Source organism: Ailuropoda melanoleuca, chromosome 15 (assembly GCF_002007445.2).
Source record: "Ailuropoda melanoleuca isolate Jingjing chromosome 15, ASM200744v2, whole genome shotgun sequence".
Taxonomy (NCBI): Eukaryota; Metazoa; Chordata; class Mammalia; order Carnivora; family Ursidae; genus Ailuropoda; species Ailuropoda melanoleuca.
The window spans coordinates 12375944-12393207 of NC_048232.1; the positions used below are offsets into that span (position 1 = coordinate 12375944).

The window sequence follows — 17264 nt, forward strand, 5'->3', positions numbered from 1 at the left end:
GAGGTGGGGTGGGGTATGGGAATCGGTTCTGTTTACCTAAGAATTTCCCAAGAAAATATACTGGTGACCCCTGGGTTTTCAGAGGTCAATGGAAAAGAGCAAGACAGTTTCAAGTCCTGACCAGCAATCTAAAGGGACGTCTTCCCTTTCGTCTTCACTATTTCTCAGGACGACGTGGAGGGCTGGTTTTCTTCCTGCCACCCCTAGGCTTTCCTAGTAGGCTTCCATCTTTGACTTGTGATCCAACCAAAATCCACATCTTTCCTCCAGAAATGATGAATACTCAAAAGGCAACTGCACACGGTGTTTAGTTACAAATGTGGTTTTGGCAACTACAACACAGAACACCGTTCACGGTCTATCACCTTGTCCCCTACCTCTGGGCCACAGGAGACACTCAAGTTCCAACAGACATGAGTTGACGCTGTGCCCACCCGCTCCCAACCACACGGGTGAGTGCTGGGGACGAGGCACTCGCGGAGCGCCCAGCTGCCACCTCAGCCTGGCTCTGGCCTTTCCACCGAGCTGTGCCCGACGACACACAGCTCAAGACCGTCTGATCTGGGCCTGAGTTCTGAAGCAGGAAACGGACAACCTACCATCCTCTAGCACAAGGGCGTCTGAGAGGGAACTGTCTTCACTGGCAATATTTCCATCTGAGAAGACAAAAAGCAAAAGTCTATGAGTTTCGCACATTCCCCAGACAAAGCCCTCTCTGTAAAAATCACGCGTTTAGTACCATCACGTCCTCTTTCTGATCAGAAAGAGTGCATGAAACACAATCAAAATGCTGGTTGGCATTTCTTTGGACAGTCCCTGGGGTGGGTCCCTGGCACATCCCCTACTCCTGACGCCGTGCTGTGCCCCGGTGTCTGCCTGCCTGTTTGCGCTCTTGTTTCCCTCAACCCGGCAGTGCTGAGTAGCTCAATACCCAGGATAAAGGCCGCCTGGCCTGGTGAAGCGACATCATTGTCCCGGCCCAATCTCAGGGCGTGTTCCAACTGAACCAAGGGAAACGAACTGCTCTTTATTCCACACATGCGAAACCAGGGTGAGGAACTTGGCTTTGCTCTTACGGCCATAAATATCTTCTCCATAAACTTCTTAAGTCATTAGTAGTGAAAACAAGCTGCTAAGCACAGCTTCTCTCTCCCCAAGGCTTATTTTTATAGATACAAGTTAACCATGAGGACGCAGCCAAGAAGGAGCCAAACAATCCTCCCTCTTTAACATCTGGGGAAACTGAGGCCCACCTAGGGAGGAGTGGTTTGTCTGCTCTGCTCTTTCGGCAAAAGGAGCCAAAGGTCCAGGTCTTAGGTTCCAAGTTTAGTGTTTTAGCTCTTGAAATAAAACACCAGGCTAAGGAACTACAAAGAACCGGAATTATTCCTCTAATTTAAGCACAGCAGAAACATTATTTCAAGAATACAGCACAACAAAAAGGTATACTCTTGAGCAGTTTAAAAAAAAAATGGCTGCAAACCTGGATGGGACCCTGTGCCGGGGGGACAGACACAGATCTGAACACAGACTCTAGAGGCGGGGCCCACAGAAGAGTCCTCCCCGGGCAGGCTGGGGAAGCTGGCTCTTCCGTGGCCGGCCAGGGACAGGTGTGGCCCCACGGTGTCCCCCCAAACTGGGCTCTGGTGACCATGCTGGATTCTCCCGCAGAGCTGTGACTCCCCAGGGGCCTTTGAGGGCCATGAGGAGGCCCCAAAGAGACATCATACAGACAAGGGCTGGCTGCAGCTCTGTTCGGAAGTGGATGACAAAGGGACAAGTCTTGGCCAAGGGCGAGGGGGCAGGATGGGGAAAGACAGCTATTCCAAATTTCCGGATTTTTTTTACGGCCTCTCTCTTGTTTTCCTCAACTAGGAAGTCACTTTATTTGTATTGCTTGGTGGACTGTGAACAACTAGGGGACAGAGAATCTTGACTTCTGGTGTCTTGGAGTTTCCGGTATAGCATGGCTTCCCTAGTAAGCCCACATTTTAAGGTAGCACAATTATATGTTGTATATTATGTATATATGTAACATATATAATTGTGGTAAAATATACACATTTACCGCTTTAACCACTGTGAGCCGTACAATTCAGTATATTTGCATTGCTGTGCAATCATCACCGCCATCTGTCTCCCAAACTTTTTCATTTTTCCAGACAAAACCTGTACCCATCAAATACTAACTCCCCCTTCCGCCTGCCCTAGCCTCTGGGAACCTCTATGCCACTTTTGGTCTTCCTAGAACAAAACTGTTTTAAACGTGTAAACTATGAAAGAATTACTTGACATATATTCTAAAGAGTCTGCTAAACATAGAAAAAAAGGACTGTAACTGTTTGGGGGACTTGATGGTGTTGGTGGATTTGGCAGTATTTCCTTCTGGTGTTTACCAAATAGAATCACCCAGATTCCTAACCCCTGCTGACCTGAGCTCAGGGGTCTAGACAGTCAGAGTGGGGCGGCCCCGTCCTCCCTGGCTTCAGCTCTGGGACAGGAGCCCTTGGAGCTCGTCTGTCTGAGGACAGAGGGTCGGCGGGGGTGCTGGCCTGCTGTGTACCCCAGCCATCCAGACGTGAGTAGGGCGGTCAGGTGCCTGAGGGGGTCAGAGCCTGGACAACTCCAGCAAGACTGAATGGGCACGGTGAGCTGGGCCCAGCTGCTGGTGAGGGTGGGGACAAGCCTGTAGCTCAGGGCTGCAGGCTCTCCCAGGGGGCACTAAGTAGTGATCAGGACGGTTTGACTTGTGTAAGCCCCTCCTCTGTGCACCCGAGCACCCTTTATTGTTCTCATCTGGTATCAGGCCTTATTAGCTTTGCTTTATGAATCAAAAAAAAAGTAGTAAAAATGAAAAAGATAAGGCCCAGGGTAGTTAGGTGGCTTGCTCAGGTCCCCCTGGGAGCCAGCTTGGATCCGTTCCCGGGGCTGGGGCTCATTCCCGAGGCCCCTGTGGGGCATGGGCTTAGCACTGACCGGCAATGATGAGGGAAGCCCGCTGAGTGGGTTTCTTCCCGGACTTGATGCGGTTCTCATTGATGGCATTTTCAATCTCTTGCAGCTTCTTCAGTGCATTCAGATAAGAGGTTTTCCTTTGTTTCTTCAGTTTTTTGCTGACGTTGGGGTCACTGGCGAGGCGGCGGGCGGCCTCTGTAATCTGGGACTGAATGGCAAACTCTCGTTCCAGGCGTTCCAGCTCGGCCTCCTGTGGGAGGGATAGATGGAGCTTACTTACACTTCGGGGGACACTAAGTGCTAAGCAAGCCGCTAAGGGAGGCAGGCACCCTCCTCCCCGCCCCTGCCCCAAGGCCAGCACACCCTACTTTTTGGGAGACTCTCCTACTAGGAAACCAGCACTCCCGGTACCTAGCCCCATCCTTGCCTGACCCCGCAATGCCCCCTTGCTAAAATCTATGGCGGCCGGGCCCTGGGCACTCCCACTTTCGAGACCCTTGGCCCGTTACATTCCGGAGACAAGTGCTGGTAGCTACACGGGCAGCATCATTCAGAAGCAGAGCTTCCCTGCGGCGGACTGGAGGCAGGGGTCACTTGGCTTCATCTCCTTGCTCTCCACAGCAAGCTTCACGAAGACCAAACCCTCGTGGGAATCAGAGCCTCTCTGGTTGGCGTCTCCTTGCCATCTTGGGCTGACGATTCACCATTACTTCCAGAGCAGGCTTCTATGGGTTTGCAGCAGGCAGCTCCCACGTGCCCTCTGTCGCATGTATTTCGAGCCCTTTGTGGTGGGACATACCCTACTTACCGGCATCTCTTTTGGAAGCCCTTTCTGCAGGCTCCAGCCGTCCTCACGCCTGCCCGTTTGCAGCAGCGATGGGCTGCCAGGCATGGATGGGAAGGCGGAGGAGCTTGGCCCCCATTCCAGAGATGGCTTCAGGGCATTCTCCGATCTCCCCTCGGGCACCTCCCTGTGGCCTCCACCCCTGCCTTTGGCCAGAAAGAGCGTATGGGTGAATATGACCTCAGACACTTTTTGGTCCCAGGAGAAAGGAGGCTGTGGCCACCAGGACTGGGCAGATGAACGGGGACGGCCTGCAGGCTGCCCACCTCGCTGCAAAAACCTGAGCAGAACGGACCGTGGGAGCCCATCACCATGTTTGTGGGAACAGGCAGATCTTCCCAGTTAATGGCTGGACAATAAAGGCTTGCCTCTGGGCAGCACGTACCGGCCAGGAGCCTCCATTCAGCACAGCACTCTCAGCCGGATTCACTTGTGTTTGAACCCCTTAAGCCTGAGGGGAGCAGGGACCAGGAGGGGGGAGCATGGAGACTACACAGAGCTGCTTCGGAGATGATAAACTCTTTCCAGGTCCTTCGGATGCTGGCTGCACTCGCTCTCCGGAGGGAGAGGAACATGAAGATGGATTCCCGCCCAGGGTCTCGAAACAAACAAGCCACCAAGGACAAAGGCTGGTCTGTGAGGCTTCGCTAGAAGCAGCTGTTCCCGGGTGGTGAGGAGGGCCCTGGCCCGGGACCTGACCCAGGGTGGGAGCCCAGGACCAGTTCGAACTCCCGAAACAGACACGCACAAGGCCACTGGCCCTGGCTGTCCAGATGGCTGCTTGTGGTGTGGATAGGGAAGCCAAGTGCGTTCCCAGGAGAACCAGAGGCAGCGACAGAGCTGGGCCTGGGGGCCCCTCCTTCCTAGAGGATCTCTGCACCAGCTCATGGAGACTCGGGGGTGCTTCCTGTCACTAACTGTGGACCAATACATGCAGGGGCAGGTAAGGAAGACAGGGGTGCACAAGGACTTCTCGGGGAAGGAGAGGCCTCGCTTACTGGAGAGTGGGAAGGAGGTGCGGGTGGGAGGGCACTGGGGGCTGTGGGCAGAACAATGGGGCACTTGCTGAGGTGGGGTCTGCTCTTCAAAGTTTAGTCCAGCTGTCTGTCTGTCCAGCATAAGAGAGCAAAGTTCCTCAGGCAATCCTGGTGACAGGCGGATTTGCTAAGTACTTGACCTGACGCTCTCCTAAATCCCACTCACCGTCACCCCTGCTCTGCCTGCCCACAGCCCCTGCTGCCGCTGTCTCCTCTCTGCTCGCAGCAGCTCACGGTTACTGACCACGAAGCAGGTGTCAAGTAGCAAGCTAAGTGTTCCCCACACACTAGCACGTCTAATCCTAGCAACCGCTCCAAGATGTAAGGATTGTGAAGTTGCTCTTCCAGAAGAGGAAAACTGCAGAGCATTAGACGTGGCTGAAACCCATGGTGAGTCTGCCCATCCCCCAGTGCCCTGCTAGTGCTGGCCTCAGACTGGTCCCCAGATGCAGGGCATGGCGTCCCCCGGAATTCACCCCTCACTCACCCACTGCAGCTGCGACACAAGAATGCCAGCTTCTCTCAATCCCTTTTCTAAGACTGTACATTTCAACATGGACACAGCATTCCCCTCCCTTCCCCCTTGGCTTTGATTTCTGCTCTTGTAAGCCTTCTGTTCAATAGCATTTTAATTAGTCCCTTCATTCAGAATCAATCCAGGAAGACATTTCCTGGACGTGACCTGGAGGCCTAAAGGTTTGCCTGGCCTCAAATCTCTCTTGGTCTGAGGCTGGAGAGCTTGTTAACCAGATGGAGACCCAAGTCCCCACACCTCCCCCAATAGGGACTCTCCAGCCCCCAGCCACATACAGTGTCAAGGGTGATGAAGGAGCGATGTGACAGCAGCTCCTCCAAATGCAATAAATGACCTCGGGCCGGCCCAGCATCTTGCTCATCCTCCAGCAGCAATGTCAGCAGCAAGGCGAAGGGAAGGCCCCTGAGGGCAGACCCTACGGTCTTTCCCCAGCCAATGGCATCCCTGCGCCTGCTGGCATGACCTGAGTTTTCTTTCTCCTTTGGTTGTTTCCTCCCACGTGAGGCTGGGTTCCGAGTAACAAAGAGCTGGGAGGCCATTAAAAAGACAGGTACACCAGAGTGTCTCTGGGATATTCTCCCAAGCTTCACTTAGCCACTTGTGACAGGCCTATCATGTTAGACAAACAACTTCCAAGGAAATCAAAATGCTTACTCATGCAAGTTAAAGAATCCTACCAAGGGGAGCCCCACACTGACTGAGCAGCTAACTTAAAAGGGAGAAGGGAAGAGACTGGGGAGGAAAGGGGAAATGGCCTCTGGCACTGGGTAGAATGAACACCCTGTTACAGAAAACTTGGACGCCCCAACATTTAGGAGAAATATGGCTAAGGTGGGAGAATCCAACAATATCAAGAAGGACACACCTCTCCCTTGGGCAGGATTTTCTGTTCATCCAGCTTGAAGGCTGTCCCGATTCTTCTTCGAACAATGGGTGGTTCCTCCCCCGGATCCAAGGGATATTCAACGGGCAGCTTGCCTGTCAGTTCCTGCATACGTGCAACAGCATGAGAACAGAAATCAGGAGAGGGCACACGCTCGGTTTCTAGGACGTATGCACTTCAAAGCGTGGATTCAGTGCGTAGACTTGAAATCGCCACCTTTAGCAATGTGTCCAAGTAAGGGCTCCTGAAATGCAATTTCATTTCTCTCTCTTTTTTCAAAGACTTTATCTATTTGAGAGAGTAAGCGAGCATGAGCAGGGGGTAGGGGCACAGGGAGAAGAAGAAACAGACTCTTCACTGAGCAGGGAGCCTGATGTGGGGCTTGATCCCAAGACCCTGAGATCATGACCTGAGCGGAAGGCAGACGCTTCACTGACTGAGCCACCCAGGTGCCCCTCATTTCTCTAAACAAGTGTGAGAGCAGTCCTTTACAGAACAGACGTGCTTCAGAAAGTTTCTCCCAAAGTAAAATTCTTTTGGGTAAATAAAATGACCATTGGCTTTCATCATACAACCTGAATCTCACGCATTTGTTAATTTCCCAAGTGTTCCTCTGTGCCTGATACATGACAGGTGGGGCCACACAGCCAGGAGGGGGCACAGCCGGAGCGACAGCTCTGGTCTTTCCAGTTTCTGTGCTCTTTCCACTGCATCAGATTTTCCCTCACAAATATCTAAGTTCAAAATGTCCTTCAAATGAGTGTTCTTAGGAGGAGTGGTATCTAAATGGCAAAGCCAAGAAAGGTGCATATTACATAAATTAGAAACTGAACATAAATAATAATTACTCCACTCAGGCTAGGTGCTCAAGGAGCAGGCAGAGCTTAAAAAACATTACATGTATACAAATGAGAGTTTCAATAGAAACTGAAAATATAATCCATTTTACTGACAAGGCCATTAAAAAAAGATCTGTTGTGCATTTTCAGCTCTTAGAAATCTAATTGTGTGAATTTAAGGACAGTGAATTTCGCTGATGTGATCCTGGCAGACACCGAAGTCTGTGGAGTGATTCCAGATTAGAACAAGGCTCCATATTAAGGGTTATGTCTGGGAATAAAGATCAAATCTGAGTCAGTGGCTAATCCACGTGGTGAAGCCAAGGCATCAATTGCACGGAGTCACTTCCAGGGGCAAGACTGTGGGAGAGCCACCGTGCGTCTCCACTGGCACGGGCGGTACTTACGGGCAAAGCCCAGCCCTAGGTTTCCAGTCCCCAGTCAATGTCTACGGGGCCGCTCCGACACGGAAGAGCTCCCTGTCCGTCCACACAAATAGCTTTTGTGCCGGGCAGCCCAGTACGAGTGTGCAACGGCCCAGTACGAGTGTGCAATGGGTGAGAAAGCGCCAGACACAGGACTCCAGGTGTTCACCCACCTTCCAATAGGAGGAGTGATCTGGCCTTTACCCGCTGCTGTGTGTGTGCACACTGGGATGGGTGCATGCACTGACTGTGTGTGTGTACATGTGTGCACTGATGTACACTAGGCTGTGTATGTGTATGCACTGGTGTGTGTGTGCATATACGCACTGGGCGTGAGACTAGGGTGCAGATGTGTGCACAGTAGGGTGCCTATGTGCAAGTGAGGTGTGAGTGCAATGGGGTGTGTGTATTGGGGTATATGTGTATGCTTGTGTGTGTGTGACTAGGGTGTATGTGCAGGCACTGTGTGTGTGTGCGCACACATGCACACGTGTGTGTGTGTGTGTGTGAGAGAGAGAGACAGAGAGAGAGAGAGAGAGAGAGAGAACAACTGGCATGTGCAAACACACCCACCACTCACTCTCCTGGGCCTCTCTCCTGTGTTCAGGCCACCAGGAAATGAACTCTTGGGCTTTTTACTCCCTAGTGTAAGCATTTCAGAACATAATGGCCAATTATTGAGTATGAAATGCTCTGCAATTTTCTTTCCTGTTTTTGTAAAAAATGTGGTTCACATGTCTCCAGAGTAGTTATGTGTTTATTCTGCAACATTTTTATCTACTCCCCTAGAAGCTGGTCTATAAATAACAGAACACACTGAGGATTTTGTACTGTTAGGACTTTTCCTTTCTACTTTGGAACTTACAGAAAGGAGTGGAACATTAACATGACCATTGATTTAAAACTCCAAAGTGTCTGTGGTTTTGAAACAAACTACTTTAAAAACATGAGGCTACTGATTTTCCAGCATCTGCTGGAAGGTGCTGGAGTCAAGCCCTTGATTCCCCATATTTAATTTGATTTCCCATGTAAGCAGAGCCGCTGGGGGAGGAACGGGCTCACGTGCTCTTACGGAGGGGCTCGTCCTGCTTCCTTCTGTTCTGAGCATGTGGCAGGATGTAAGCCGTGTCCGCTCACTCTGCTCCATTCGGCGCCCCCCTCCCCAGCAGACAAACAGCGCTTCTCCTAACGGAGCTAAGAATGCATGGTGCGTATAACCCAGAGAAAGAGCGCCAACAGTTACTGAGAAAGTTCTCCCGTGTCCCTTCGCAACGGGGAGTAGGAGACTGGTGAGCAAGCACAGAAGCCATCTGGCCCCAGGGCCTGTTTCCCCAGAGAGGCGACTCCTTTCACTCCAGCTCTGTTTTCTGGTGTCCATGCTCTAAGAAGTGGGAACTTTGTTTTCCTTATTTTGCTTTTATTTCAAGAGAGACAGGGAGGCCTTTATAATGCCTGCTAACCCTGCCTTGACATGTTTCTCCAATTTTCTGATGCGGATTCCCTGCTGGGTTTAGGGACATTTCCTTTATTAAAAACAAAACAAGGCTTTACAAATTATTAAATGCAGACACCCAAGTCCATATTTTTTCAATGCTTTCAGCATATTCTCTATAAAAAGGTTACTAATATTAAGAGTATCACAGAGCACGTCCCTGGTCAGGCCAGCTGCTTTCTTAAGCTTTGTAGTGGATTTGTGCTCCTGTGGGTCTGCTTTGTGCAGGCTCCGGTTTAAATCAATCCAGGGCCTAATTAAGCCAAGTTGAAATGTAATGCGATCTCATTCTATAGCCCCTTGTTTCGGTTTTTCCTGGGGCAAGGGACTGGGAGTTGGGGGAGGGGATCACACTCTACAGCTCAGCCCAGGAACCTCTTTTGCTTCCCATCTTGAACTGTTGACCAACAGAATTCTTTGCAAGGTTATGCAAAGCACAGCTGCTCTCCGGAGGGCTCCTGCCCTGTTGCATCCATGTGTGAGCACGTGCTCGTGCGTGTGCGTACACGCCCCCCAGTCATGTGTGTTGCATTAAAAAAAAAAACTTTTCAAACATGCTAAGAGTCATGGAATGAACAGGAGAAGATAGAAGTGGACGTTGCTGCAAATACAGACAGTGGCAGGCCACAGTGTCTACACCCCAAGGCAACACGAGACCCGTGTATACACGGGCTGGAGGAAGGCTTGCTTTGCATAAAATTTAAAAATATCAGTAGGCTGAGACTTCATTAAAAAAAAAAGGTGAAGCACCAGGGGATCATGTATCAAGCGAAATCTTGGTTTCCTTGTTGGTCCCCATTGAGGCTTCTCCATAGGATTTCCAAAGACCAATGTGAAGTCGCCTCAAGAGAAATGAAAGCCACCATGACAATGAGTTCAGGCCCAAATTTTAGCAAGATGGTGGCAAGCCAGTCTATCCAAGGAGGTAACATCACAGCAGGAGATGCTTTATAAACTATGGTGCATTGTGCATGTAGAAGGGACGGCCATTACACTTGTCATTTGGTCTGCAGTGGGATCGCTTTGAGGATTCGGGCAGAGCTGCTCTACCTGCTGTTCTCATCTTTCACTAAGGTCCACTCCTGCTAATGACAGGGCGCGTTGGAGGGGCTGGGAGTCTCCCACATTTGTGCTTCAGGAAAGGTCCTGTCTCCTGCTGATGCTCTCTGTGTGATCCCCACTTTTGTTTTTTATAAATACGTGAAGACAGAGGAACACACACACACACACACACACACACACACACACACACAATGTGAACTGCTTACAGCTTCTCGAAGACAGAGTTTCTTCAGTTCCTCTAGCCGCTGGCGAAGCGTTTCCTCCAGAGCCTCCTGCCTGGATTTCAAGGCAGCCAGCATGTCTTTCTTGGCCGACTGAGAGCTATCGGATTCCTGAGAACCTGTCAATAAACAGTGGGGTTAATAGAGCAGTGGATGGGGGACACATATCTGGACTACAGAGTACCTCTCTGGAGCCCACACTGTGGATGTGGGACTGACCCAGGAGTCAGGGGAGTGGGACACAAAGCAGGTGCTACAAACTCCCAGGCACGAGGAGCCAATTCTTGGCACTTAGTGGAATTTATAGCTACTCAGAGGACTGGCAGGAAAATTAACATGCCTGAAAAAGAAGTTTCTCTTCCTTGATTATCTGAAGATATGAGGCATACCTGTTTGATTTTTTCCCTAGCACTTCTTAACAGGCATTACACAATGAAGGGGAAAGTTAAAATTCAGGCCAGTAATTTTAATACATAGTTTTGATTTTCTTTTTCTCCATTTAACAATGTTTATTTTTGGCTTAGTTCAAAGATGATGCATACTTGTCATAAACATTTTGAAAATGGAGACCTGTATAAAAATAGTCCATAAATAAGTCCCCCAGAGATAACCACTTCTATGTATTTTCTTTTGATCCTTTTATCTAAGCATGTATATTTTAAAAATAAAATTTGATTTTCATTATATATTGTTTTAACTTAATACTGTATCATGAGCAAATTCCCTCCTGGTGAAAGTTATACATATTCTACCATTCAGGGTGGAAATATCTGCATGATGATTCAAGCAGCAGACTGCTAGATATGAAATCTTGGTGGAAGGCAAACTGTGAACCAAACGCAAAAGGAAAATATGCTAGAATGCCAACTGGAGGAATTTAGGTTGGATCAAAGAACACTTTCCGGTCTGCAGTGTTTGGATCCTGAAGTGGGTTTCTAGCAGTGAGGTTGTTATACATGTTTACCCTGATGGCTTCTGACAAGGCCCACTGTGGCCCTGGGAAGGAAGAAGCTAATTATTATTTTGCTTCTAATGCCCACAGACATGGACGGGTGGCGTTACTGGGTGAGCATTCAAGAGGCTCGGAAGATGATGCCATTTACAACAGCATCAAACAACACCAAATACCTAAGGATAAATCCAGTGAAAGATGTGTAAGATCTCTACAGAGAAAACTATAATACCCTGCTGAGAAACTTAAAAACCCTAAAAAAATAGAGAGGTATACCATAGTCATGGATTGGAAGCCTGACGTTGTAGAGATGTCCATTCTCCAGGAATTAGACAAGATAATTGCTGCAATCCCAGGAAAAATTCCAGTGGGATTTTTTTTTTTTTTTTTTTTTTTTTTTTTTTTTTTTTTTTTTTTTTGGAGAGGCAGGTGGGAACTGTATTTCCATACGAAACCTTTCGGGACAAGTCAGTGATCAGATGACAAACTTGAGAACAATGCAGTCAGAATTGCCAGACTTAAGTGTTCTGTCTCTTGCAATGGTAAAGAAAACATCCTAGAATCCTCAGGCTAGAAAGGTCTTCTGTGCCTTTGCATCAAAAAGCTCTGCTATTCTCAAATCATCCCCCTAAATACACTGTTCTCTCTTAGTCTTTGAGCAGTCTCTTACCATGCAACTAAGGTTCCTAGAACCCTAATACTCAGTAAGTCTCAACAACTACATACATTTTGACTCCAACTTGGGCTTTTTACTTTTTCTCCCCCAGCCCATTTTAGCTGGAAATAGAGAATATCTATCATTGCAGGAACATACCATCTTTGTGCCTTCACAGTAGCTAATAAATATTACCTCGAATGAACAAACACATAAACGCCATCAGTCATACACTTGGATGCTATAATTAAGCTGAAGCTCATCTTGGTAAAGAAATCTAGTACATGTAAGTACCTAGAAGTTATAGAAGAACCTGCCTTCCAAACTTTCATTAATTTTTGTAGCTCTTCCCTGGATTTTGTCATGCTCAGTGGCAGGACTCCATTCAAAAGCAAACCCGAACAAAAGCTTGAATCTTACTAAGGCTTCCAAGAGCTCATGGTTGTCAGACATTAAGCCCGGATGCAACACATCACTGGACAATACTGCAGGCTCCCCTTCCGATATGGCTCAGATTTCCTACCTCTATAAGTTAATTACCCTGGGCCCATCAGTGCTCAACTACCTTTAGTTTATACCCATCCAAGGTCCTACAGCTCAATCGCTGTGCATCTTACCCTGGTTCTCTAAGCCACAGTCACCAATCAAAATGGCAGACACAGAAACACTTAATGGCATTCATCTAAAGCATTAATAATGAAGTAACTAAGGTGGGGAAGAAGTCAGACTTTAGATTTAAAAAACAGGCCTGGAGAAAACTAGACCCAAGAAGATGAAAGGATTTCTAGCTCAAGTGAAAAATTCATTGCTTTCCCTTTCACCCCTGCCTAACTTCTCAATAGGAAATGATAATCTATTAAGTCTAAGCCTTCATTATGTTCAAGAATGGCAGAAATCATGAGAACATTCAACACCGGGAGGCAAAGTGCAACCATTTTTGGATGACCTGGTCCTTAAGCTTTGGTGTTGAATTACAAGGCTCATTAGTGCTACTTAAATTATTATTATTTATAATAATTAGTCTAAATACCAAATCCACATTAGACAGACTGGATGGCTCAAGAGGCCCTTTCTGTACCTAAAACCATGAAACTGGCTGGCTCCGGTTCATACCTTTCTTCTGGAAATTGCCTCATGAGGAATGTAGTGCTGGGTACCCAGTTAAATTTTTACAAAGTAACTGAACTAGCCTGGCCATGCAGATTTTTTCCTTTTTAGTGGTAACTGGGTGGCAAGCAGAGGTCAAACAGACCTGGTTTTGATGCACTCTACGCTACTCACTAGTTGTATGACATTGGGTACATGACCTGACCTCCTAAATCTGTTGTAAAGACTAAATGAGTTAATGCACATACAGTACTTCTCACTGTGCCTGGAATAGGTAAATCCTCAAGATCCAGGGTAGATCTAATAGGAGTGAAACACACAGCAGAATTAGAAAGAAAGAAACCATTGACGCTACCTCCTCCTTGTTGCTCAAGAAAAGACCTCACTATGCAATTCTGCATACAAAGGCAGTATTTTCAAACTGTTCCTTGAATGCCTGAGTTTGCAGTTATGCTTTTGAGCTGCTATGCACGAGGGTGGGAACAGGGTCATGGAGATTCAGGAGTTCAGGGGCCCCACTCCATTCTCCTCAAGCTAGGGCAGCTCTGCGTTCACCTGTTCATGCATTTGAAACACTGCATTTGAAAAGAGGTTCCCAGTGCCTCTGTTTCTTGAAAGGAAATCCAGGGCACTGGGGGAAGGGTTCTGAGCCTGGGGAGCTGTTCCCTGCAACCAGGCAAACATGGAGACCACAAGAAGAGGTGACCCCGTGCCCATTTGCAAGAGTGCTCCAGTAACAGTTCCACGAAGAGAAGATTGGGGGCATCAGGAGAATGAGCCCCAGGTCTCTGTGATGCTGAGGCAGCTTTCTACTGCCTCCACAGGTGCCCTCAGGCATCCCTGGAGCATCATGGCAGACACGTACCATGCAGGCCAGCAAGAGGGCCTGGAATCAGGAGGCACTGATTCCCTGCTACTCTCAAGTGACAAAGAAAGACTCCAGGAAGAAACTCAATCAGGGAAGGGCCTCAGGTCAACAGGAGTCTTATAAACTAAAGATTTGTGAATAAGAGATGATTCAGGATGGAGAAATAATTTCCCATCAGCATCTGGACTTGGTGAAAAGTACAGAAGTTCTCCGTTGCTCTGGTTTATCTATTTCTGGTTACTGAAACACGTGTGCCTTGGCACATGCAAGGCCACTCTGAGGTTTTAAGTTTCTCCTCTTGGAAATCAAAAAAGATGTCAATCTGCTACCTTTGAGAGGAGCGGTGATCGACAGGGAAGGGACCTACATAGACCCTACATCTGCTATTGATTGGTGTAAGACCTTGGGTCACGAAACTCTTAGAGCCATGATGTCCTCATCTGGAAAATGACCAATTAACCAACCTCCAAGATGCTCCCCAACTTGGAGATTGTACTGTTGGTAGCTCCCTCTTGCCTCCAGCAATCCTTGCTGCAAATGTTACAATTGTTACCTGACAGTGTCAACTTCCCTCTTCTTCACCATTCTCACATCCAGAAAACACAAACACACTGCCAACTCTGGTCCTACCCCCAGTGACTGAGAGTTTGCCTTGAACTGGAAGGGAATGTCTAATTATCAACCAGGGCTAAAAAGGGTCCACCCCTCCATCTCATCAACAGACCAAAGCACATGGGTGTAAATTTGGATGCTAAAAAAGAGGTTAATCTGAGCTGTCTTTGGGATTAATGAAGCAGGAAGACGGGTAAAACCTGCCCGATGCAGCCAGAAGAGCAAGATTGCAAAATTTATAGTTCAGCAAAACAGTAGCCAAGTGCGTGATGGATTCGTGCAGGAGCCAAAGAGAAAACAGAGGTGATGTGAGAATTTTTTAAAGATATAACTGTTGTTCAAAGTTTTAAAGCAGCACCATATTTACAGAAGGAGTGAAGTCAATATTCTTTGGAAAACACACAGGCCCAGAGCCTCCTGAGGCAGAAGTCTACAAGCCAGTGAATGGTTTAGAGACAGCAGGTCTGGGCTTGTGTCCCAGCTCTGCGACGCGCTCGCTGCGGGGACTTGGCAACAGGGCACCACCTCTCTCAGCCTCTGATTCCTCCCTCTTCAGTACAAGAATGAACACAGGACTTCTTCAGAAGTTGGGGGATGCCTCAGAGATGCCCGAACAGAGTCAGAGCCTAGTAAATGTTACATGGGCATCAGTAATTTTTGCATTAAACAGTGTGCCTGGTCTTTAGAGCTCCAATTCCAGGAGCCCCATAAAGTAAAAGAGGAAGACGCAGCAGTGGGCAGGCAAGACGCGGTGGGCTGGTGGGAGGCACCCTGTGCCCTCGGGACGTTTGGGAGGAAACGGAGAGGATGTGGGTTTTCCCAGACTCCTGACAGGAGCTGCCTACGTCACAGTTCACGTGATCTTCACGAAAACATTAGCTCCGTTTTCACGGAAGACGTTACTGGGACACAGGGAGGCAGAGCTGGGTTTCCAGTTGGGCAGCTCTGTTTGGTCTGTTTTACACCCAGAATGGAAAGGGCATGGGAGCTGGAACTTTGTCTTGATCGCTGCTGGTTGCCACGGTAAAAAACCATGCAGTGTGCAAATCAGATCTGCCTTTCACGCCCAGACTCTTTCCACATCCCCATGGATTACAATGCAGGCCGAAGGAAGGAAGAGAAGGAGTTGAGGGTTCTTCAGATGAGCCAATGGAGCCTGAGTCTCTGTGAGCAAGGTGGGGTGGAGAGGACAGGTAGCCAGATGTGGGCCCAGCCATCAGAGAGCCCCGGGGGGGGGGGGCACGCACAAAGCTGCCTGCCAGGAAGAGGTGGGAAATGAGTAATGCCACCTGAATGAGAGAGGGAACGGCATGCTGGAGGGAACCCTCACCGGGGGGCCAGCTAGGTAATTCACCTGGAGAGCTGATGACCCCCTCCAGTCTGAGCAGCTGAGGTGGCCCCGTGTTGCACTGCCAGGAAGCAGTGCATCAGATTAGTGCTCTAGGAAACCTTCCTGCTTATTGCTCAGTAACCATCTGTTTGCATGACACCAGGTTGGAAATAACATCTTTTTGGTTTTGGCAATTTTATTATTATGTTTCATTCTGAATCCAAAGGATTTTCTAGGAATAGGTCACAAATAATTTAGCAATTGATTTAGCGATTAACTTAGGTGAAGGAAGAGGGGAAAAAAAGTTGACCTCAAAGAAGACCTTTCCTGGGGCGCCTGGGTGGCACAGCGGTTAAGCGTCTGCCTTCGGCTCAGGGCGTGGTCCTGGCGCTATGGGATCGAGCCCCACATCAGGCTCCTCCGCTATGAGCCTGCTTCTTCCTCTCCCACTCCCCCTGCTTGTGTTCCCTCTCTCTCTGGCTGTCTCTATCTCTGTCAAATAAATAAAATCTTTAAAAAAAAAACAAAAACAAAAAGAAGACCTTTCCTATCCATCCAGCCACAGCTGGAGAGTTTTTGACTGATGTGCTCAATGGTCAGAAAGTTGCTGTCAGTGCGTATCCGGGCATCTCCTGAGAGNCAAAAACAAAAAGAAGACCTTTCCTATCCATCCAGCCACAGCCGGAGAGTTTTTGACTGATGTGCTCAATGGTCAGAAAGTTGCTGTCAGTGCGTATCCGGGCATCTCCTGAGAGAACTACGGATCCTATGGTACCGATGCTGTAGAGGTTACCGGCAGAGACGTGGTAAAAACCCGCTTGGCTACCTCTGGAGAAAAAGCCTCCATCACTTTATTTCCCAGCTGGGGAACTCCAGACTTCAGCCTGTGGCAGCCGGTTGCCGGGGGCAGGATGTGGGTGGGGGGGTGAGGGGGACACCAGCTCCCCATCAGCCAGCAAACACATGGAAGGATATCCTCACTCGGCTGTGATGGAGAATTAGCTTCAATCTCTCCAAAGACCCTCGGCCACTCAGCACCGGATATGAACACGCATCCTATGAAGAGAATGTTGTCAGGAACTGTGGCTCATCTGTTATTACACAGATGGAATACTGATGACTAGCCCGCTGATCTCAGAAGACAGAAGGGGTGCTTTCCTCTTTGAAAAGAGGGGAAATTTGAAACAAATAGTACCCCAAAGAAGAAAGAAATCTGTTGTTCTGAAAGGAAGGGAAGGAAATGACCATCTATCTGTTTCAGCCTTCAGGGGAAAAAAAGAAACGCAGATCTGTAAAAGCTGTAAGGAAAAGTTTTGGCCGACACCTCAGGAATAAATAGGAGGGAAAGGTCTGAACTCTTCCTTAAGATGAAGAGATATTTATTTCCCTTACCAATCCTCAACGATGAGTTCTGTACATGAAAGATGTCCTAAGAGACCCTGTGGAA

General features: G+C 48.5%; 1 protein-coding gene across 1 annotated transcript in view; it reads right to left on the reverse strand.

The window, feature by feature from the left end:
- FRMD4A (FERM domain containing 4A) overlaps window positions 1–17264 on the reverse strand; it is a 313707-nt gene that overhangs the window by 23524 nt on the left and 272919 nt on the right. The window contains 4 exon segments of the mRNA XM_034644343.1: window positions 600–656; window positions 2977–3205; window positions 6237–6359; window positions 10279–10412. Of these exon segments, the coding sequence (XP_034500234.1) occupies window positions 600–656; window positions 2977–3205; window positions 6237–6359; window positions 10279–10412 (543 nt within the window).